Here is a 24,807-nt window from a genome sequence, read left to right on the forward strand (position 1 = left end):
TGGCTTTTGTCCATCTTTCAGAATGAACATGCTTGCACAGAATCCCGCATGGAATGTTTCTGACACCTTTAATCAGCTCAAAGAACAACACAATATAGTCTACTAATGCTGAATGAATGTTGCAGTAGCAGTTTAAACTACACCACTCTACATGCCATCTAGTTTAGTTCAGTAATCAGTGCTTAGTGTATGCCACAGCTTCACCTGAAAGGCCTACATGAAGTAGTCGTGCTTTCTGAAAAAACTCCGAGAATTCAGAAATGTGACTTCAGAGTTCAGAGTTCAGACTGTTCCCTTGCATTGCCACCGTTTTCTTTGTGTCTAGAGTATCCATATAACACACACACACACACACACACACACACACACACACACACACACACACAAAAGAAGAGTAAAGCTCGATTTACCCTAAATTAGTTGGTGAATTTGAAAACCCTCCTCAAACTTCAATAAGAGATAGTAAAGCTCGTTTTAGCTCCATGTACAAATTCACACAAGAATGGACAGTTTTTCTATGCTACAATGAAATTAATCTGCAGTTAGAGATAGAATCTGAAAATGTTGCATGTTCCGACCAAGTGTAGTTAGTCTGCTGCTTCTTGCTTGTTCCCAAGCCACCTGATAAGTCACAAACAGATATCCTTTAATGTTTGTCTATTTCAATGTGATATACAGTCTGTCAAGTGTGCCTCATAATCTTTTGCCTATTTGCATTTTTGGAGGTGCTGATGTGTCTAGTAGTGTGTCAAGCACGTCTTTCACAATCTTTTGCCTTTTACAGTTTTACAAGTACTAAATCTACTGATGTGTTTGGTGGTAGGAGTTTCTATTTAAAGGGTGTTCAGTTTTTATAAACTGGTCTAACATGTTTGATTGGTCTTTTTGATATGATGTTTGATGGGCCTTCTAAATTCTAATACTCCTTAAGAACTAAATTTACTTTATGCTTCTATGAGAAGACATTATAGGGGTAAGTTGATTGTCGAGCTGCTTGCAAAGGCTACCTTGCACCTGCATATGCACAGGGCGTACTGATTGATGACAAGTTTCTTCTAGACAAGTCAGTCTTTATTTTACTTCAGCTTCCTTTTCTGAATGTTATGTGCAATAAATTGTTTAGTTGTAGACATCGTTCATATGGCTTTTTTACTACAAGTAGCAGCAGCAAAGATCAAGCCCAAGCAGTAGCAGCTGTAGCAAAAATGCAACCATAATATTATTTAGCTCGGATGATAAAATGATTTGGACTATGTCCCTGAACTTCGAACAAAATATGACAGCGTATTATTCTTTATCTTATTTTCCTTGTTGTGGTTGCCCATTAGGGAATGGTTCTAAGAATTTTATTATTATTATAAATTATTTTCACCCATATGGACATGTCTCTCAGTCACAAAACTCTGATCTCTATGATTTGCAAGTGATTATGGTTTGCAATCCAGTTTCACGTGTTTTACTCTCTTCAGCCAGATCTATATGCATGTGGATTATGGTGTTTTCTCCCAATACTTGTGTAAGCCTAACAAATTTCCACCTATTGTTTCCTTTTGTTTTGTTTCATCAACTGGATAATGTCTCTCTTTATCTAAAAAAAACTGGATAATGTCTCTACCTATTTGGTCATCAAAACAAACTTACTACCACTATCAGATTCATGTTCTCTTATTATTACCATTGTCTACCCTGCTCTGTAAATTTAGCTAATGTTTAGATATTGACTACTACTGAGATATAACTATTTTTCACCCCATTAGGTTGAACATTCCAAGCTGAGATGAAGGGCATCTGGCAATGGAGGGGAAGGATCCTAATGGAGGCCTAGAATCATTGATGCCAGGCTTCCAAACTAGGGTGTTTCCACCAGACAATTGAGGAGGACACATAAATGAGGATGCAAAAGCCAGATTTGATGTGTTGCTTTGGGCCGTATTTAGTTCATGAAGAGAAAAATTTCGTCACCCTGTAGCACTTTCGTTTGTTTGTGGTAACTATTGTCCAACCATGGACTAACTAGGTTCAAAAGATTCATCTCATAAATTCCGACCAAACTGTGCAATTAGTTTTTATTTTCGTCTATATTTAATACTCCATGCATGCGTCTAAAGATTCGATGTGATGGAGAATCTTGAAAATTTTTGGGTTTTGGGTGGAAGTAAACAAGGCCTTGGTGAAATTCTGTGTTGCTTTGATGGAATTACAGGAGCAACATGTGGATGAGGTTGGATTTGGCACCACAATTGTGGGATGTCTTTTCTCCATGGTTGCATGGCCTTGTATTGCTTGCTGCCTTCTGGCACCTATAGTAGTGAACTGATGAACGAAGTACCTGTGGACCCTATAGCTTTGTTGGCTTAGAATGCTTTTTTTTGCTGCATTCGATGGACAGAGGCTTGTTTAGATGCGAAAAAATTTTGGATTTCGCTACTGTAGCACTTTCGTTTGTTTGTGGCAAATATTGTCTAATTATGGACTAACTAGGATCAAAAGATTCGTCTCGTGATTTACAGGCAAACTGTGCAATTAGTTTTTATTTTCGTCTATATTTAATGCTTCATGCATGTTCCGAAAGATTCGATGTAACAGGAAATCTTGAAAACTTTTTGGTTTTCGGGGTGAACTAAACAAGGCCAGAGTGTTGCTGATTTTTGTTTTATTGACGAAGACACATTTATTATATATATAAGAGCAGCCAAATTACACATTGGTCCTTAGGACAAGATTACAACAAGGTCCCTGACGGCCTGATGGTCACCACTACATGCACGTAGTGCAGCGAAGGACACGTGATCACAGACCGCACAGAAGGTGATGAAAGGTCCTAATATGCTAGAGGGGGGGTGAATAGCCTATTTAAAAATTCTACAAACTCACTAGAGCAAGAGGTTAGTAAATAACAAAGCGAAGCTTTTTGCTCTAGCTTTAAAGGGGTGTTTGCAAGCCACCTATCCAACAATTCTAGTTGTTAAGATCACTAGGCACACAAGAGCTATGTCACTACTTACACTAGAGAGCTACCTAAAGTTTCTATACAAGTAAGTAAGCTACTCTAGTTTGCGGGAATGTAAGAGAGAAGGTTTGATCTTTATACCACCGCGTAGAGGGGATGAACCAATCAATAAAATAAAGTCCAATCACCGGGAGAAATCCAATGAACAAACACAATGGAGACAAGCAATTTTTCTCCCGAGGTTCACGTGCTTGCCGGCACGCTACGTCCCCGTTGTGTCGACCAACACTTGGTGGTTCGGTAGCTAAGAGGTGTAGCACGAACCTCGTCCTCACTAGGACACCACAAGAACCTACCCACAAGTGAGGTAGCTCAATGACACGAGCAATCCACTAATGTTGCCTTTGGCACTCCGCCGAGGTAGGCACAAACCTCTCACAAACACCGGGAGATGGCCACGAACAATCACCAACTCGTGCCAAAGCTCCTCCGCAGCTCCAAGCCGTCTAGGTGGCGGCAACCACCAAGAGTAACAAGCAAACCCGCTGCTCAACGATCACTAGTGCCACTAGATGCTCAAACTCTAAGCAAATGCAACTAGGATCTCTCCCAATCTCACTTTGGATGAACAAATCTTGAACAAGGTGAGTGGGAAGTGTGGGAGTATGCTCTCAAGGTGTATCAACAAGTTAGAGAGTCAAGAGAGTGAGCAAGAACCGGCCAAGGCCTATTTATAGAAGTCCCAACCTTCAACTAGCCGTTGGCAGTTTATCCCACAGTCTGCGTTCACACCGGACGCGTCCTAGTTCACACCGGACGCGTCCGGTATTGACCAGACCAGCGTCCGGTGCTCCTGACCGTTAGAAAAGTAGCCGTTGCCTCTGACACTGACAAGGCACCGGACGCTCACTTTTGAAATACCGGACGCGTCCGACCTCATACCGGACGCGTCCGGTATGCACCGGACGCAAACTCAGAGAGCGTCGCAAAATTTGAGTCAACACCGGTCGCCACACCGGACGCACACACCGGACGGTCCGGTGTGCACCGGACTCACACCCAGAGAGCTCGGCAAGAGGAGTTTGCACCGGACGCCAACTCGGACGCGTCCTAGCGTCCGGTGTGCACCGGACGCAAACTCAGAGAGTTTCACCGAGAAACGAACTCACCGGACGAGGCACACCGGACTCTACGCGAAAACTGTTTTCGCGTCCGGTGCCTCAACTCGGACGCGTCCGATCTCATACCGGACGCGTCCGGCCTGAACGCGCTGCACACAAAGATTTCTAACTTCTTCCCTTGCTTCCATGTGCCAACACCAAAGTGTCTCCACACTTGTGCACGTGTGTTAGCATATTTCAAAAACATTTTTCAAGGGTTACTTAGTTAGCTCACTAGGTCCTAATGCACATGCAAGGAATCCAATCACCTAGTGGCACTTAGACAACCGTTTTCACAACGAGATTACCCCTCTTAATAGTACGGCTATCTATCCTAAATGTGATCACACCCTCTATGGTGTCTTGATCACCAAAACCAAAACCCTGAGCAATACCTTTGCCTTGATCTCCATAGGGTTTTGTTTTTCTCTTTCTTCTTTTCCAAGTTGAGCACTTGATCATCTTGTGGTCATCACCATCATCACCATGATCAATACTTGCTCCATCACTTGGCATGTACCAACCTCATTAAGTCTACACACACTTAGCATAGAGGTTAGTACTAGGGTTTCATCAATTATCCAAAACCAAACTAGGGCTTTCAGGTGAACATGAAAGTAGCATCATGGAGAAGATTGTCTACGGGGGATTCGAGAGGCAACACGAGCGCATGGAAGCCGAATGGAGGGGCCTCGCAAAGACAGTGGATGCGGAGGTCGTCAATGACCGCCATCACATCCGAACCGAGGATGAATTTGAAGCTGTCGGTGGAGAACAACCTCCACAGAACCAGGGGAAGTCAAACTTATAGACATGTTGTTATTTTATCATGCGATCTATGTGTTTAGTATAAAAATTTAGCTATCATATAGCAATGCATGGGCGCGAACCTAGTATAGATAAGAGACCACGTGATACGTGAATGCACACATGTAACATCATGTGAAGTTGTAAGGACCAAGTGGCTAGCAAAGAGAATTCTGAATTGAATGATTTTGAATATCATTTTCTTGGTAAGGAAATCTTCGTCTAATTTGAATTGTCAAAGCAAGAGGTGTCCTAGCCTACGTTTTTTGGTGGTTGACTACCAAGAAAGAGCAGAATAGCAACATGGAACCCATGATTCAACCCACAGATGGTGGATTTCTTGAAAAGTTAAGAATGCGTAGTTCTTTTTTTCAATCTATTTCAAAAAAGAAAGGACCCAGTCTCAACTTTGATTTAATATTACATCCTAATAAAGAATACCCCTTGAAATGGTTGAATTGGGTTAAAAAAAGTATATGTAAATTCTAAACCCTCTTTGCACTTTAACACTTAAGTTTTCTATAAAAGCATACTAGATAGTCTTTAGGGCCAACATTCTAAATATGTCCTTAGTTAGATAGCTAAAGGAAAAGTTTTATACACTTTCCAAATACAACCTACAAGATTATGATCACACTAAAATAGACTCTTAAGCGCAAGAAGTCACACTATGCTAAGCACACTCACTAAACAATCCTGTTGTGGAACTTTCACATGAATAAGCTTGAGCAAGAAGCAAAGAGACAGAGATAGGTAAACAACCAGATTTTTTATGGTATCAGATTGATGCTATAATCTCCTAGTCCATGTTGGAGCATCAAAGAGTCACCAAAACTCTATTAAGCTCTGCTTTTCTCATGAATACCTAATCTCAACTTTAAATGGCAATTTTCAAACCATAAACACCAATTTGGAGCCTCCTCACAAGAACTCCACTGAGAAAGGTCACCAAGTCCTCCACTAGACCATCTAGCTGATGGCAATCACAAGATGAACAAGTATTCATCTCTAACTCAAAGAAACATAAGCAAGAACATCAGTAGCACTTAAGGCTCGCACTCAATTCACACTTCTTGTTGTGGGTGGCTCTCCAAATGCTTCACTAAACGCTATATATGTTTCAGAACTAGTAAGGTGAAAGAGCAACTCCAAATGAGTAATGGGTAGCTTTAATAAAGGTTAAGAGGCTACTAGACATTGAAAAAAGCTGACACAAATAGACAATGAGAAGGCAAATTATGTAACGTAGGGGTGCAATGCACCATGTATGCAAAAACAGTGAGTTTGATTAGAATTCTACCATACATGTACTCTCTACGAGACATGTCTATACATTTACAAGACAAGTGCACTCCTCAACAATTTACTTGCTTCTGCATTGGATGCATAATGATCATCCGACCTCCACTACAGACACACGGATCATGCATAGGGTGATGCCGACATGGAAGTTCTTACAACAACTAGTTGGGAATATACTGAAATATTCCCCCCTCCTCCGGCAGTCAAAGTGCAACACATGAAAGGACCATGACTCGTAAAAAAATAAGAATTAGGTAACTTTAAAACTAGTTGGGCAACCAAAACCTGTTTACCAGAACCTATACAATATATTATATAGATATGCACTATGTTTTTACGAAGTGTTTGCATTTGCTATCTCTAACTCAAAATAGTTTTGCATTCTAGGTTCTATTCCTATCAACTAACCTAGCAAGCTAGACTAGGAAAGTTAAGCACACGATGAAAAATGCAAATAAGTGCGAAAACATAAATGAGTTTTGCGAATTTTGTCTTCTCTCACCATTGCAAATAGCCCTTGCCTTTGTCATTGTTGCTTCCCTCTTATCACCTACCTTGCTCTGATGATCTTTTCAACACATACATCCAGTTTCATAGTTGAATGAGCCAAGCAATTAGCGCAACTCTAATTGCCTTTCGAAACTTCAATCTTTATACCTCAACTTTGAGAGTCATCATATGTATATTCTCTTTATATAGTTTTATTATATTCAATGGACTCTCTAAGCTTTGTTCTCTATATTCCAAAGACTTTTTCTTATAAAAAAGTTCACGGAAGAACTACCATATATCGAACTTAAGCGATGTAGCCTCTTTGTTGTTGTGGAGTGAGAAGGGTTGTTTTGAGCGAAAAAGATAGTTACTGATTTATAGACCATCAATTAAAGTCTGGTATTCTGATTTGTTCTCTAAATTTTATGATGGACCACAAGGAGAGCACCCTAGGGATGAAAACAAACATAAGATCCTATGTATTTTGTCCCATCCATTTTCGTATTTTGTAAGATCCTATGTTCGTACTTACAAAAACAAAAGAGGAGTTCTCCATCCATTTTTGTGGCATCATGTTTTCATCAGGATGAATCCGTATGTATCCTTTTCAATTTACGCGGGATATGCCTAACAATTGCATGCCCCTATGTTATGTCCAATTATGCATGTTAACGTGTGTAACTCACATGGTGTGCAAGTGAATACTATATTAATCTTCGTACATGTATATATATATATATATCATTGTGTGATTCTATATATGCATACTTTGAGAACATTATATCATGTGATCCCAACTTAACTTTTAGCCCCTCGCTCATATCTAAACCTTTAATTATGTCTATATCTCGATTTCGTTTCTAAAAAAATATAAAAATAAAAACAAAAGACCGATTTTCTTGTTTATTTCCACCCGTTTTGGTCCTTACAACAACTTCAAAAGATATCACTAACTATTAAGGATAGAGATTTTGATGGAAAATTACTCTCCAACAGTTTTTTAAGTGGTTATTATCCAAATATAATCATTCATTATTTCGTATTTTTTGCTGGCCAAAGATAGATAACAAAACTGACTCTATAAAGTGTTCACAAGATATGAAAAAACTGCTGGAGATTGAAAATATAAAAAAATAATTTTTATACAAATGCCTCTGCAAATAATATTTTTTTGAGTGGATTTTTTTCGAGGGATTTTTTTTAGTGGAGATGCAAATTTGAGGCTAAAAACATTGGGTCGGGTTCAGCCAGACCCGGCCCATGCCGGCCCTAGCGCTTTACCCCTAGACCTCAAAGCATGACTCACACAACACACACCAATCCATCGTCCTCTTCTTCGCCAGCGCCGCCGAACCGGCCACCAGCCTCCTCCGGTCCTCCCACCTCGAAAGCACGGAAGTCTCCCGGAAGGAGCTGTCACCTAGCAGCCATCGCTGGCGCGGCCGTCCACCTCCTCCCTCTCCTCCTCCACTGTTATTGGATTGGCGTCGGAGTGGAGATCAACCCGGGCTTGGAATTTCCTTCGTTGGTAAGGAACCCTAATTTGGTCGGATGGGATTTTCATCTTCGACAACGCCCGCGAGGTCGATCGACCTCAGCTGACGCGAGGGATTGGAAAGCTAAGGTGCGGGTGTAGCTAATTTTCTAGGAAGATTGGGGTTTCAGCTCAAACCCCCATGCTCGACGCTGAGGACGACCCTGGCGGGAGATGACGAGGATCTTCGTGCAGCGCGGGACCGCCGGCTCCTCGTCCAGCTCCGGTCGCTCGGGCTCGCAGCCAGCGCAGCAGCCGGCAGCAGCTGCCCGGGAGGAGGAGTTGCCGCTGCAACCTCAGCCACAGCTGCCGGAGCTATTGGCCATAGATGATACAACTGAGCATTTAAATGAGGGCAGCGAGAACAGCAGTAGCAGCAATAAGCCGTTGAGGACGGATGACACCATTTCAGAGAGCTCGAGCTCTGCAGAGGAGAGGGCTGCCAGGGAGAAGCCTCCTAAGGATGACTCTAATGTAATCAACCCCACTTTCTTAGTAGAGGAACTGATAGGGCTCCAGATCCCTGATCAGATTGAACATGGAGATTCTGTGCCGTCAGGCACTAGTTCATCACAGATGGCGGGTGCAGCTTCACACCCGCCACCACCGCCAGCTCCACCTCCAAAACCATTGTTGGGGAATAATGGGTTGCGGAGAATGGGGCCTGGAAGTTCAAACAGTGTGCGGATTGGATCTTCAAGAAGGCCAGTAGCTTGGCCACCAGTGGTAGCCCGGACATCTGCTTCAGGTTCTCGGCCTTCTTCGCCTAGGTCACTCGTTGATGGTGAAGGTTACAATAGTGCTGATGAACAGGGCCCCTGTTACCCCTCGAGTTATGATGATTCGGTATGATTTTCATTTCTTGTTTTGCTTTTTATATGAGCTTTAATCCCTCCTATGACATTTACAGCAGTACTATATTCATCACCATTTATTATATATAATTCTAGATGTTTAGCATCTTTGTAGTTGTAGTTAGAAAATATGCTCCTAGGTAGCTTGGCTGTGTTTTCTATGTGTATGATGATAATTTGAATATGAATTTTATAGTTCCTCCTGATGACAGATAACAGAAGCATTATTCTTACTTTAGCTACTTTTTTTTTGTGAACATAGGAAGGCACAGCTCTTGGTCAAGAAAGCTCGTTTTTTTCTTGCCTATATAGTAACGGTTTATGTCGTGTACGCGAGTCAATTTAATATTATACGATCATATTTTTCGCAACTTCTCATTTAATTTATTTTGTGCCTCAGGAAAGGGAGCGTATGTTTGAGCATGACCTAAGGCGAGTGAAAGGGTTGGAAATCAGAAAGATGGCCGAAGACGGGAACTGTCTATTCAGAGCTGTTGCTGATCAAGTATATGGAGACGCAGAAGCTTATGACATGGCTAGGCAGATGTGTGTTGATTATATGGTAGGTTTCATCTATGCATCCAGCAGTAATCTTCTAGTTTATATCCTGTTATTAGGATAGACTTTTGCTTACCCAGTTCTTTTAATTAATAAATTAATTATCAAAGTTCTGACATGTCTTGCCATTTTTGCAAACCGTCTTAATATATTGCACTTATTTATGAACATTAAATCCTTAACTTCATTAGTTTTTACGCCGTCGTGACTCGCAAGTTTCTTAAGGTGTCGTCTAGTTGTTGCCTAGGCGTCTGGGTGATTTTCCAAGTGTGCTGTCGGGCTTGCCGTTGCTTCCGTGCTTATGGTGTCGCCTCACCCGCCAAAGCGTCGGACGGATGCTGCACGCGCGGGAGGAAAAGGTGCCACGCGGGGAGGAAAAGGCGTCACATGCGGAAGAACGGGTGCATGGGAGGAAAAGGCATCGCATGCGGGTGGAAAAGGAAGGGCACGTGGGGGGAAATGAGGGGATCACGTGCCTACTCCTTTACCAGGAGGTGCCTAATCTGGAATCTGCGCCATTTGAGACTGGGAGGGAAAGAGAGGAGAGAGGGAAAGAGAAGAAGAAGGCGGAGCACCCGGAACCCGGCAGCAGAGCATTTCGAACCTGGCGGAGGCACCTGTGCACCTCCATCCATGACCCTGGCTCCTTCTCCTTGATTCACAACGCCTCCACCGCCTTATGCTCATTTTCCTTCTTTTTTCTCCCCTGTTTGATCTTCCTTCCCGATCCTTCCTCTGCTCTGTTCTGCTCTGCTCATTCCTTTGCTCTGCTCTGCTTTGCTCATCCCTTTGCTCTGCTCTGCATTGCTCATTGCTCTGCTCTGCTCCTTCCTCTGTTCTCTGCCCCCTCCTTCCTCTACACTACTGGGCTGCTCTGTTCTGCAGTTCTGCTTATGCTGTGTGAGTGCATGTCTGGTGCTCTGTTGAGAGATGAGAGACTAATTTATTACTTTTGAGAGTTGAGGGATTTTAGATTTGTTATTTTGCTACTTTATGTTGTGCACTAGTACTTAATAGCACTATTTAATATGGTATATTGGTATTACATGCTAGGAAGTGACAAGATTAAGGTATTATATATTAAGATGTTTGTATGGAGTTGCCTCGCCGCGTGCTTAAATGCCTAGGTGTTTGGAAGGGGGTGGCTTGCCGCGCTTTGCTGTACTGCCTTAATAACCTTGGTGACTCGTGAGACAATTGATGTGAGGTAAACAGTGCGCTGAGAAGTTGGGACGACCAAGTTTGCGATCAGACTGATATGAAAATGGTTGCCACCTGGTTCCATGCTTCCAACTGATAGCAAGTGATTTCTGCCTGGCTGGTTAACCGGCTCCAGCTCTAATCTCTAGGTAGGGCATGGATGTTTGCAGAGGTGGTTTCCCGCAACTTGACCCAAAACTAGGTAGGGCATGGATGAGCCATTACAAAATTGAGGTTATGCCCGTTCCCAGAAAAAAGTTTCTGCTATTTTCGTTACATTTTGGCATATTAAGAATATTGTATATTACTATACTTTTGTGTAAAAACGATGCAAAACCTTGCTAAATCCTATGAATCTTCTGTCTTGAGTTAACAAAGAAAGTTCCAACTCAAGCCTCAACGTATGGGTGTGTATGGCATATCCATCTTTTCCTGTCTTGATTCGTCTCCACTTCAGTTTTTTGTGCTATTTGCCCACTTGTCTCCTTTGATAGTCAGCCATTTGGTATGTGATGGAATCATTAAGCAGTAAGGATTCTTATGTCTTTCTATGTGACCAAACATTATTGTCAATGTGGGTCTGCGTGTGTATTATTTGTGGTAGGAGATGAAAATGGTGCGGATAATCTTATTTGTTTCCAAATCATTTTTCAAATTTATGACATCAATCATTTCCGATTGTTTCGTATTTGTAGTATCATTTCTGATCATTTCATCCTTAATGTAACCAGATATCTCTCTCCATGCATTACCATGAATTCTCATTATCTGTTACTCTGTTATCCATGCAGTCGAAACACTCATTGCTGTTTTCTATTCCATTTTCAGGAAAGGGAACGGGATCATTTCTCTCAGTTCATAACTGAAAGTTTTACATTATACTGTAAGAGGAAAAGGAGAGATAAGGTTAGTTACTAAATATATGCTATGTAAATTATTTGCTTCCCACCTCTTTATTAGTTCATTTCTTTCCACAACCATCTAATTCAGTGCGGGTAACCTTATATGGTGGTATTATGATGTGATTGTGTGCAGTACTTTTATATAACCTTGTGAGTTGTAAAACCTATAGATTTTTGGTCAAACAACTGTTGTACATAATTTTTTTCTTCTCCTGGCGCTTTCTTGTCCCCTGTGAAGCATCGTGGACCTATTTGGATCTGCATTAATATTTACTAATACATGCCTACATGCAGCAGAGCATTGATTTATTCCTAACTTTGGAAACCTTTCAGCGATATTAAATAAGTGCTTAATTGGATACAGTGAGCAGCTGCCTTTACAATATGACCTAACAGAATAGGAAATTCTAAAAGGAGAAATTTAGCATTGTTGCCCATTTCATTTCAAAGCTCTTATCTTAATTGGTTGTTCGTTTCTTTAAGGTTTATGGCAACAATGTTGAGATCCAGGCATTTGCAGAGATGTACAATCGTCCCATTCACATATATTCCTACGGTGCAGGTAAGCTTTGCTCAATCATTTGAAGATTTTTTATCCTTGTTGCTCATTGTTTAATGGTAGCCAGTATCAGCTCTTTAACATGTTTGCTGTTATCGCAGAGCCCATTAATATTTTTCAAGGAAGCTATAACACAGACGTTCCTCCAATTAGGTTAAGTTACCATCATGGTAATCATTACAATTCAGTGGTTGATCCCCGCCGACAGACAGTTGGGGCAGGCCTTGGATTTAGCTCCCTTAGAGGGGTAATTCTTTACTCCACTGAACTTTTTTTTGTCTGCATGTAGTAGTCAGTAAACATTTAGTCATTTTCTGGATATAAATGGTTATGTTGTCAATCATAACAGTTTACTGTGTCAGGTTGGTGGCCTTGTTAAATAATCTTTTCATTTCCCTTTTTTGTAGACCAATAATGTTGACAGGGACCAGGTGAAGGCTGCAATAAAAGCTCAGCAAGACCAGCAAATTGAGAATGTAAGTACTGCGAGTTATTTCCATGTGTTCTTGCCATCCTGATATTCTCACAAGTCAAACAATCCTATCATCTAAAAATGTCATGATATATACTTAATTCTTGTTTTGGCATTGTCAGGCACTTTTGGCTGAAGGGCGATTCTACTCCGATCTGGAGTTAACAGAGAGGGAAATAGAACGGATGGTGATGGAGGCCTCGCGTTCAGAATATCTGGCCAAGGAGAAAAAGCTTAACATTAGGGAGTCATCGACATCAGGGGCAGAGCCATCGTCATCTGCCGCAAGTAAGGCCACCTTTTTATTTTTTGGAATTTTGAGAACTCTTCAGTGTACTGCCAATCAGTTTGCTTGAAACTGGCATGTTTTGCTGTTCTGCAGTTAGTGGTTCCTCCCGTTCAGTTGCTGGAGCAGATAGAGGCAGCGAGGACTACTTTGTGCTCCCAGACACTGTACTAACTCGCAGCATGCAGTTGCTCCTGGCAATGGGCTTCAGCTACATCCAGGTCATGGAGGCCTACAGCATATTCGGCGAGGACGTGGACTCCATGGTCTGCTACCTGGTGGAGACCGGAGGCACCGGAGCCTCAGCAGGTGGTAGCAATCGCCGGAAAGGAAAGGCTGCTGAGTGATGTGCGCACCTTCATTGCTGTGAATGTAATTGTTGTTGATCGAAATCGTTGGGCATAAGTCATACTGACAGTCTTGTGAGTTGAGATGTCGATATACCTGCTACCTTATGGGTGATGAATAAATGGAACTCATGACTTGAGACTTTTCGATGCCGTCTAGTGCTTATTGATGGCAGTTGTGGCTGGGATTCTGTGAAAACTGTTGGGTCACGCTGGTGCATTGTGTGATCCTTGCGAGTTGTCGTGGATGGGCGACCTGCGAGAAATTGTCTTTATGGGATGCCAACATAAAATTTTTCCACATAACAGCTAGTGCGCGACGGAGAAAGAATTACATACACTGTCTACATACGGATGACGGGATAGTGTTTGCTCATGAAGAAAAAGAAAAGGTGATAGGGGACTACTTTAAAAATCACATCTCCTCTGCAGTTCCGAGAGCCACAGCCATCAACTGGCAATCTATCGGTTACACTCAGCATGATCTATCGGACATGGAAGCTCCTTTTTCCCAAGAAGAGGTTAAGAATGCTATAAATTCCATGCCTTCCGACAAAGCGCCAGGCCCAGACGGCTTCACTGGTGCCTTCTTCAAAGCATGCTGGGAAATCATCAAAGATGATATTATGGCTGCCATAAACAGCCTATTCACAATGAACGCCCAGGGTTTTGAATGGCTAAACTCGGCATGCATCGTCCTTCTGCCCAAAAAGGAGGGTGCAACAAGGGTCACCGATTTTAGGCCCATCAGCCTCATCCATAGCATTGCAAAGATCTTCTCCAAATTGCTCGCCAACAGACTCGCCCCTCGTTTGAACTCCCTCGTCTCCAATTGCCAGAGCGCGTTCATAAAAAAGAGAAGCATCCATGACAATTTTCTTTATGTCCAGGGCGCAGTGCGAAAGCTACATAGACAGAAGATACCGTCCTTGTTCATGAAATTGGACATCCACAAAGCTTTCGATACGGTAAATTGGGGGTACCTGCTTGAAATTCTACAAGCTCTGGGCTTTGGACCACGCTGGCGTGAATGGGTCTCTATTCTTTTCCGTACCTCCACCTCAACAATCTTGCTCAATGGTCAGCAAGGACCCACTTTCAGCCATGCCAGAGGCGTCCGACAGGGTGATCCGCTGTCACCCATGCTCTTCATCTTGGCTATGGATCCTCTCCAACGCCTGCTCGATCAAGCAACCCAGCATGGGATACTGACCCCCCTACCCCTCATGGTGGCAAAATGGAGAACCTCTATGTATGCAGATGATGCGGCTATTTTCATCAACCCAATAAAAGAGGATGTGCAAGCTATCAAAATTATCCTACAAGCCTTCGGCACCTTCTCAGGACTCCACATTAATCTACAAAAAAGCTCTGTGCACCCAATCAGATGTGACAATATCAACCTTGACCAAGTCCTATCACCCTTCACCGGTAACAAAGGTACCTTCCCATGCAAATATTTGGGGCTGCAACTCCACACCAGATCGCTCCGAAAGGTTCATGTACAGCCTCTCATCGAGCGTATTGGACAAAGGCTACCCAAATGGAAAGGAAGATGGTTGAACAAAGCGGGGCGGCTCACTCTAGTAACTTCGGTCCTATCCTCCATGCCAACCTACCACCTTACAGTGTTCCCATTGGCGGCATGGGCCCGAAGGAAGATTGACAAAATCAGGAGATCCTTCTTGTGGAAGGGGGAGGAGAATACCAATGGTGGACACTGCCTGGTTAACTGGCCAACAGTTACAAGACCTAAAGACCTTGGTGGCTTAGGTGTGCCTGACCTTGAAAGGTTTGGAAGAGCCCTCCGGTTGCGCTGGCTATGGCAAGAATGGGTGGACGACTCCAAACCGTGGATCGGCTCGGAGCTCCCATGTAGTGATGTTGACCGCCTACTCTTCAACTCCTCAACCAAAATAACCTTGGGTGATGGCGCAAAGACCCGTTTCTGGCACCATAACTGGCTAGAAGGAGAATCTCCAAGGAACCTAGCCCCGAATTTGTTTCGGCTTGCTTCGAGGAAAAATCGAACGGTGCAGCAAGAACTCCAGAACAACAACTGGATGCGCTCGTTACGGAGGAAAATCTCCTCAGCTGTCCACATAGAGGAATTTGTGTCTCTCTGGATTCGAATCCAGGATATACACCTACAGCAGGGCGTCCAGGACTCCATCTCCTGGCGCTGGACCCTGGATGGGACTTACTCCGCCCGTTCCGCCTACAGGATACAATTCAAAGGCTCCCTCGCCTTGTTCCAATCAGAACTCATTTGGAAAGCTCAAGCGGAGGGCAAATGTAAGCTCTTCGCCTGGATTCTGGTGCAAGATAAAATTCTTACGGCACGCAACCTACAAAAGAGAGGGTGGCCACACCAAGACCACTGCGCGATGTGCAACGGTCCCTTGGAAACTGGCCTTCACCTTTGTTTACTGTGCCCTTTTGCTAAAGCAGTTTGGGATCAGATCCTCTATTGGGAAAACTTCACCCAACTACAACAACAGCTCCCGGCCGACCCCGCACATATCAGAGCATGGTGGGAAGAGGCGGCAAGGAAAGTGCCCAAATCAGAGCTTAGACGGCTGAACGGGGTAGTAATCTATACCTTTTGGAATATTTGGAAGGAGAGAAACAGGAGGATTTTCAACAACACGGTACAAACGGCGTCACAAGTGGCGGATAGAATTAAGCAAGACATAGAGCAAAGGAAGAGGGCTTTTGCTTTTTCTTAGGGGAGGGTCTTTGTAGGGTCTTTGTAGGACCCCGGGATCCATTCAAACCTCCTTTCGAGTGTCTCTGCTTGTATATAACTCTCTTTTCCTATCTTAATTGAAAGGCAGAGCTCCTGCCATTGTTTTCAAAAAAAATGCTTTGTGTGCAAAACCTATATGATGGATCTGCTGGGCCTATAAAAAGATAGGAAGTTTAAGACATCTCTTGTGTAGCTACTACTAAATCATCTTCTGATGCCAGAGTCGGGTCAAATTCAGGTCGCATAAAATTCAGGGTCATCTTCTGATGCCAGATTTTTTTTTACAAGTAATAAATACATTAAACCATCAACAGCAAATAACTGCTAGTAAGATTACATGATGCAAGTCTACAGATTGTAGAGCTTGTAGAATAAAGCAATGTCCAGAGGCATGCTGGTTAGAGCAGCTAGAAAGAAGCTAGAAAGAAGCTCTAAGAGCAACTCCAACAGATATGTTATCCATGTTATCTATGCTATTTTTATATTTTTAAAGCAAAATTTAAAGTCTAACAGGTGTGCTATCTGGTTTGCTAAAATAGCAAGTTTGCTATTCCTAAATTTTTGCTTGTCATATATAGCATGTCGTCCTCACTAGCTATCATATACAAAGACTATTGTGAAACTCTATGCTTTGAGTGAGTTTTTTATTTTACACAATGGTTAAATCTTGTAGTTTAGAATATAATTTGTCTAGTCTCTTGGAGATGCTCTTGGTGAGCTAATCCATCAGCCAAGAGATTCAAATTTCTACTAATTTTACACAATCTAGCAGAGCTCAGCTGACCCTGGACAAATTTGTAAAATTTTGCTAAGAGTTGATGCCAGACATGCGAAACCCTCGGCTGGTTTTAATATAAAGATATACGTTTTGCATATGTATTTTTGACGATTGCGTATGCCTTTTTCACCTACATATTATTTTGGTGCGCCCATAGGCGAATACTTATTGCGCTTTATCCAAACTCTGACGGGAAATCGAATGCATTTGCACAAAGAAAGTCTATTTTAGACCGGTCTAAGTCAAAATTTTATTAGTGTTTCATTTGCATTTAGTAAGCTGTCACATAAGAGTTTTTGACGATGTGGCGACGTTTTTAAGAAGAGAGAGAAAAGGTGAGTTATGAAGATGAAATCCTTTTGACACGACTAGATTTATGAAATTAAATATGTATGAAACTATAAAATGAGCTTTTTATTGAGATTGGGTGTTTTATTTTATTTTATTTTATTTTATTTTACATGGTAATCTTGAAAAAAGCATCATGAACTCCTCTTAAGACTGCCTTGCCTCACTGAATTATTGTTGATAGTCTAATTTTTCTTTCCAAACTTCAAAACTAGGTATCTTACCTATAAACTCTCAAAATTATTCAAATTACCTCACTGCCCTAGTTTGAGATGGTTTTGACCCTAGCTTGTCTTCTTTAGTTAAAAATCTGTTTAACACTTGATAAAAGTCTTTAAACTACAAAAAATGTCTCTAAGCATCTAAAATTTTTGAAAAAGTAATAAGATAGATTGGCATACCAATAATCCAAATATAGTATTTATAACTCATGAAAATATGTCTATAATATCCAAAAATCTAAAAAAAATCCTAGAACATATATTCGATGTTTCAACATGTTTTAAAAAACTTCACGTAGCAAAAATATGAACACCCAACATGAATGCAACATGCATTAATGCTGTACATTTGTATGACTGTGTCTTATGTTTTTATTGTGCAAAGTTTTCATAACATTTTTATAGGTCAAATAGAATGTTTTGGGAAACTTTCTAGATATTTCTCTCATTTTTCTAGAGTTAAATCTAAATCTTAGAAACTTGTAGAGATATTTTCGCTAGTTATAAATATTTTCTTTGATTATTTATATCCCAATCTATCTTTATGATTTGTTGGAAAGTCATAGAAGTTTGGAGATATTTATGTGGTTTAATAATCTTATCAAGTATTTACTATTTTTAAAGTAAATAAAAAAATAAATCACATTTTAAACCACTCTAAAACAAGACACAGAGATAATTTGAATGTATTTTAAGAGTTCATACGTCTGGAGTGTTCATATTTTGAGAGCCCAAGCCGTGCTTTGCCTGTGCGCCGTCTCGTCTCGTGCCCTACTACGCCTCGCCTCGCCTGGCCTCCGTGCTTCCGTCTCACACGCGGCTCCAGACTTCCGAATAAAAGGGGCAGCCATGGCCATGGCGGCGCTGCGGGAGGCCTCCCGCTGCCTGGCGTCCAGGGGGAGCCCTGCGGCCGCGCGATCCATGCTCCTCGCGCAGTCGCGCGGCATCACTTACAAGCTCTTCGTCGGAGGTTGGTTTTTGGCCTTAATTGCCCATTTCCTCCCCCCAGTTCTCAGTCCTTACGCGCGCGTCCCTCCTACTTCATGACCAGTCGAGTGCTCTGCTCCCTCTCTTGCATTTCGCTGTCGGAGGGAAACACATCTGTTGAGTGCCTGATTCGTCGCCAGGGCATGCGTGCCGAGTGTTCGACGAAATGCCCTGCCAGTACAGGCCGGGCGGCTTGGTGCCCCATTGATACCATTTTTAGTTACACTGTTTTTTAGTTTTTAACTGAACGCAGTCTGCAAAAAACTAATTTAGTCGCAACACCAAAATCAAAATCATAGGAAAGTAGCGCCACATTGTGAAATTTACTCCTACAATTTCGTACCACAAAATACGCAAAATCAGAAACATGCAGTTTGAATCTTGAAATGCGTTGCAGCACATTGATTGGGTCTCTGCTGCTTGTGAGAGATTAGTGTATCTCAAAGTCTCTGCCTTCTAAGAGCATGGCTAATAATTGAACTCATTGTTGGCTACATGTACATTTTCGACTCATCTATGAAATTTTCATCGTATAATAGTGTGCCAACTAAGCAAAATAGTGATGTGACATTGAATTTAAGAAAGAGAGAGGTAGAAATGGTTATAGTACGAAATTATGTCCGCATGAGAACCAATGAGATGTGATAGGTAGATGATAGGAGAGAGAAGACATGATTTGACAAAAATCTATCTTGAGAAAACCATCCATTATGAATATGATTTTTTTTTGTGTAGTGCCAACATGACTCAATATGGAAACTGTCCAATAGTTTCTAGGTTGGGTCTCACATAAAGTTTCTTAGAGATTGTGCATCAGCTCTGCATTCTACTTCTCTACTTTCTCCTCTCTCCCTTCCACCTAGCATAAATCCCACTTATAGCAAGTATAATAATGGTCTTGTAGCCAATTTAATGCTGATATAGAGGAGAAGAGAGGAGAATTTGGCTCTCATGCAAGAAACCAGCAAGACACGATGTCTAGGCAATAGCAGCCAAGTAGCAAGTATATGTGAGGAGAAATAGGAAGGAATATGAGACATGGTACCACATAGTAATAGTAATAAAAAAATGTAGATAAATAGGAGATACTGAGACAGCTATTGTATAAGTTGACTTATGAAAAATATATTCTACTATTAATTACACATTGTAATTTGTAAGTATTGTAATTCTTTTTGTGTATATTTAGTTAGACTTAAACTGCTAACATCTTTGATCAGAATGATCTTTTGTGTAACAACATAGGTTTTGGTGTGGGTTTGTGTGTCTAAGGGATTTTCCCCTGTTTTTGTTCTCTTTTTAATAATAATGATACACAGCTCTCCTGCGTGTTTGAGGAAAAAGAAAGTATATACTCCAAATGTGGGCACCCTTCTAGAAGGTCCGCCTGTTATCTAGGACTGGGACAGTTAATTTTAGTGGTTTATATGCCTTTATGCCTTATAGAAATAAATAAATTACAAAGAGCACAGTTTAAAGTTGTCAATGTAAAAGGAGTATATTACTGAGCATCGGAACTCTAGTAGATCCCAACTAACTGTTTAGGTTTATATTGCTTCTTCTTTTTATTAAGAAAATAAAACTGCCATCCTTAGATATTCCAGCAAGGGTTCGTATATTGTTAATCTATGCTGCCTTACTCTTAGCTATGCCAAATTACTAAGTTCACATAGCACACTGATACCAGTTGCTAGTAATGTTCTTGCAAGTACACATTGTTAATGTTATTCAAAATATGATACTGATATTGCATGAGCTCTACCTGAGCTAAGTGGGAGCTAAAGCACTAACACCGTACAGAACTGAGAATCACGGGGACCATTGGGCAACTATCCACAGCTATTTATAACCTCATCCGAGTCCTCTGCCCTTTTGCAGGTTTATCACAATTTGCAACGGAGGAAAGCCTAGCAGAAGCATTCTCACGTTACGGACAAGTAATAGAAGGTCTATCCTCGTCACTTGCCATTTGCCACTTTGCCAGAGCGCATTTCTGTTGGTACCTATAGTTATTCTGCCTGCTGTTGTTATGTGTCACCAAAGCTGGGCTTCTTCTTGCTTGAGTGCAGCTACCGTCGTCAGGGATAAGGTGACCGACATACCAAAAGGATTCGGCTTCGTGAAATTTGCCTCCCCGGAAGAAGCCAATAACGCGAGGGAAGAGATGAACGGCAAGGCAAAGATTTACTCCTTAAATACATATTACTGTTTGTTGCCTTTTTTTTCCCCTTCTTTGTGCCATCTGGAAATTTAAAGAGCTGAGCAATGTGAGCTCCTGACAGGCATTGAACGGCCGGGTCATATACGTGGACATCGCAAAGGCCAAACCGGACCGTGCTACAGATGCTCTCCCAATAGCGAGAGGTCCTCCTAAGCCAATTAGCAACGGCTGATAAAGGAAGGCCCTGGTTTGTAGTTTACATACTTCCTCAGATATGGATACTCTTAGATGAAACGTGAAGTGCAATATTCTGCAGAATTTCGAGGTTTTGCTTGAACATAAATAAAGTTCATTTACACATCCTGGGTACTCGTAACATGCTTGTCCGGATGAGATGCTGTGTGTTTCTTGTCATGACAGGTGCTGCTTTAAATCCGTAATGCCAGCGGCCACGAGACATCTACTAGTAGATGTGGTTGCGGATGGTAGTTGCATGTCGTCTTGAATCTGTTCTATTCTAGAACAGTACGTTGCCCCCGTTTGCACTGTGTTTGGAACCAATGCTTTGCAGTTCATCTGTACCTTCTCTATGGTCGGTCCCTGGAAATTCCTTTTTCGTTTTGCCGATCCGATCCATGGAAGTTGGGAATCTGGATAGTGAATAATAATGCTCTCGACTGGGGACGTTTTCTTCTTGTATTGTCGTCACGTTGTTTGTTATAGGATAATATAGGAAAACGATGCACATCAGTGCTGGACATGATGGTGTACAGTTCCTAACTGTTACACGAAAGATCGCTACTCGATGTTGTACGCTAACGCTAATACTCCTGATTAAATGACACGTCTTGTCTGCACTTGTGGCGCCTTGACGGTTAATCAAGTTCGCGCTCGCTCGCTCGTCCGTCCGGCCGGTCACCGGAGCGCTACAGCGGCGAGGCAGGTGAGCACGACGACAGCGCTGGCAGCGGAGCAGCAGAGGTCCACGAGCGCCTCGCGGCGCGCCTTGCTCTCCTTCCTCCCCTTCTTGCGCTTCACGAACTCGAGGTACCGCCTCTTGGCCTCCTCGGGCTCTCTGGCCCCTCCCTTCCGGGGCGCTTCCATCGCGGCGGCGAGGAGCCGCAGCGCACCCTCGCCGCTGACCGCCGCGCCGTCGGCGTCCTCCACGGCCAGGGTGACCTCGCTGACGACGTGCCCGCCAGCAGCCCCCTCGGAGTCGGAGCAGGCGACGGTGGCCTCGAACTTGCACCCTCCCAGCACCACGGCGAACCGCGCCAGCGTCTCGCCCGTGTACCAGTGCCGGTCCACCGCCACGGGCCGCCGGCTGGAGACGTTCACGGCCCGGCCGCGGGACGGGTCCACGACCACCCAGCTCAGCTCCAGCTCCGCCGGCGAGAAGGGCGCCGCGGCGGCGGCCTCCGGCGCCGGCTTCTTCCGCTCGACGGCCTCCACGCGGAACGGCGAGGCGAGGAACCACGACGACGACGCGGGCGTCTCCACCACGCGGGAGAGCAGGGGCGCGCCCCTGTAGTAGACGTCCACCGCGGAGACCAGCGACAGCTCCCCTGCGGGAACGGGGAGAGGGAGGAGGCCGCACCCGCCGGCGCCGGCGGCGGTCGGGAACGGGTGCGCGTCGGCGAAGAGCCGCTGCGGCGGGAGCGCGGCGAGCTGCTGTGCCGGCGGCAGCGGCAGCGCCAGCGACGGCCACTCGGCGAGGCAGAGCGCGCGCCAGGTGTCCGGGTCCGTGGCCAGCGCCCGGAGCGCGGCCGTGGCGCAGCTGGCCGCGGCCAGCGACCGCCCGTCCAGGCGCCGCAGCGCGCAGCCCAGCACGTCGGCGTGGAGGTCCTCGATCGTCGTGGTCACCATCTCCCCCACGACCACTAGTGTGTGAGCCTGTCTCAGTGTCTCTCTTCTATACTTGGGCGTGGAGGCTCGAGTTTAACTCTGGCTTATGTTGTGGTGAGACGACGCTTTAGCCCCACGGGATTTATATATAAGCTGCTGGGACAACTCCGGTCAAAGCGAGGCCGTGCTCTGCCCTCCTCACCCTCATTTACTGCTCCTGCCGCCTTTTGTTTCCGCAAGGAGTCTTTCCGCGAAAACGACGGGGGTCCAGCCCTAGCACTAGCAGCAATTTATCCCGTGTCAGGGTGGCGCTGCCGCGGCGTCGACGGGAACGCGGCACGCCCCGCCTCCGCCTTGCTGTCCCTTAGCGTGGCGGCACCAAGGCTGCGCGGCCGTGCGGTCTGCGGAGCGGGAGGGACGCGTGGTGGTGCCGGCGGGGGAATCACATTCACGCGCGCGGGGCTCGCACTCGCACGTTCTGCTTGCCGCGCTCCGGCATATGGACATGGGGGCCGCGCGTGCGCGTTCCTCCTGCTGCCGTTCCGTCCGGTCCTCTCCTCTCCTCTCCTCTCCTCTCACGCGGCCCGGGGCAGGAGCAGGGCGCGTCCGCGTCGGGGCGGGCGGGCGGGCGTGCGACGCGCGTTTTCGCCGTGCGGAGGGCGCATTTCCCCCCGGGTTTTTCCCACGCTCGCGCCTGTTGTCCTGTGCCAGGGTCCCCGGCGGAAAGGGGAGGAGGAGCACTGGAGTGGTGTGGTGCCGGTGTACGCCCCTGTTGCTGTTGGATTCCCCTGTCGTCTCCAATGGAAATACAAGGGTCCCGGTCCTTTTCACGTGTCGGGCAAATCCCATCCGTGGCGCGCCTGCCGCGTACCACGTACTGCGTTACGACACCACACCACACCACACACACAGCATCTCATGCTAGTTTGTAGTAGGAGCCAGCCGTGAGCCATCGGGGGGCGTAATTGCGCCAGTAGGCCATCGTTTTCGCGAACGGCGATTGCCCGCTGCACCGCTGAAAACAAGGTGCGGTCCGTGGAGACTGCAGGGTAGTAGTATAGCTGTCCTGCGGCCTGCGGGCGGTTTGAGGGGGGTTATATCATGCACGGTCGTTTAGGAGGCCCAATCTATTGTGTAGTATGGTTATTTTTTTATTTTTTTTGGCGAGATTATACTGTACAGCAGGCTAAAAACTAGCCTGCACGCTACCACGGCTGTGTGGTCGCTGGTTGGTCAGAGATCTCATATCGCCACAAGCCCACAGTCCATGCATGGATGCTTCGTGTCAACGTGCATGTCCTCCCCGGTCACGTGAAGAAGCTTGTGCTGCCTGGGAGTGGCCTGTGGGGACCTGCGGGTACCACCGTACGGCTCACGTACGATCCAATCTCAGATGGATTATGGGTATCCTACGTTCTGCAAGATCTGCCGTCTGAACTATGTCATGTGAACTTGTGTGCTGAGCTGAGTGCCGCCCAACAGTTCAACCGTCAGCTTAAAACTTGATTTCGAAGCTGACGTCTAGTAAGTATTTTGCGTTTTTTTTTTTGGCCTTGTTTAGTTGTAGAAAATTTTACAAAATTTTTCAGATTTCTCGTCACATCAAATCTTACGGCACATGCATGGAGTATTAATTATAGATTAAAGAAATAACTAATTATATAGTTTACATGTAATTTACGAGACGAATCTTTTGAGCCTAGTTAGTATATGATTGGACAATATTTGTCAAATACAAACACTACTACAGGATTGATTAACCGCAACGAGACCATTTCCACCTCCGTGGCGGGCACAGTTTTTGCCCGCCACGGTTATTCAACCGCACGCGTATAGACCCGACCACAGGAAAGCCCGCTGCAGTAAACGATTAACCGCAGCGGGCATCTTAAAAAGCCCGCTGCGGTTAATCTTATTAACAGAAGCGGGCAACATAAACTGCCCGCTACGGTTAATGCTTTTACCGTAGCGGGCATGTTACGTCGCCCGCTTCGGTTAACCGACATTAACCGTAGCGGGCGGCTTATGAAGCCTGCTTCGGTAGTTCATTGGCTGTATAAATAGCAGCCAGCCCGACCCCTTCTTCTTCCTCACAGCTGCTCTCTTCCAAATCGCGGGGAGAGTGGTTTTGCCCTAAAATTTGACCAAACAATTGAATTGTGGTTTAGAACTTTGATTTGGTGGAGTAGGACATCATAAGAGGTACATAGGAACTCCCTCCCCTCTTTCTCTCACTTTTGAGCATTCCTTTATGTCTATATATAGGTAGATCTAGATCTAGATCTAGTTTCATGG

The 24,807-nt window shown here is 44.3% G+C and overlaps 3 protein-coding genes across 4 annotated transcripts; 2 read left to right on the top strand and 1 right to left on the bottom strand.

Moving 5' to 3' along the window:
• Window positions 8,009-13,576, top strand: LOC110436338 (OTU domain-containing protein 5). The gene is made up of 8 exons (XM_021463166.1): window positions 8,009-9,091; window positions 9,500-9,661; window positions 11,686-11,763; window positions 12,243-12,321; window positions 12,420-12,565; window positions 12,726-12,794; window positions 12,913-13,078; window positions 13,173-13,576. The coding sequence occupies exons 1-8, from the start codon at window positions 8,420-8,422 to the stop codon at window positions 13,421-13,423; spliced, it is 1,623 nt and encodes a 540-aa protein (XP_021318841.1). The 5' UTR covers window positions 8,009-8,419; the 3' UTR covers window positions 13,424-13,576.
• On the top strand, window positions 18,245-21,155 carry LOC8075292 (small RNA-binding protein 11, chloroplastic). Of its 2 annotated transcripts, none has more exons than XM_021462370.1 (4): window positions 18,245-18,489; window positions 20,385-20,453; window positions 20,576-20,677; window positions 20,789-21,155. In XM_021462370.1, exons 1-4 carry the CDS (start codon window positions 18,369-18,371, stop codon window positions 20,878-20,880), a joined length of 384 nt encoding a protein of 127 aa, XP_021318045.1. In that variant the 5' UTR covers window positions 18,245-18,368; the 3' UTR covers window positions 20,881-21,155. The 2 variants fall into 2 exon arrangements, with proteins under 2 accessions (XP_021318045.1, XP_002446436.1); XM_002446391.2 differs by having other exon boundaries at window positions 18,251-18,489; window positions 20,576-20,682.
• LOC8072992 (probable F-box protein At2g36090) lies at window positions 21,326-22,762 on the bottom strand. Its single transcript, XM_002447761.2, has one exon. It carries the CDS (start codon window positions 22,531-22,533, stop codon window positions 21,583-21,585), a length of 951 nt encoding a protein of 316 aa, XP_002447806.1. The 5' UTR covers window positions 22,534-22,762; the 3' UTR covers window positions 21,326-21,582.

This window comes from Sorghum bicolor, chromosome 6 (genome assembly GCF_000003195.3).
Source record: "Sorghum bicolor cultivar BTx623 chromosome 6, Sorghum_bicolor_NCBIv3, whole genome shotgun sequence".
In the NCBI taxonomy this organism is placed as follows: Eukaryota; Viridiplantae; Streptophyta; class Magnoliopsida; order Poales; family Poaceae; genus Sorghum; species Sorghum bicolor.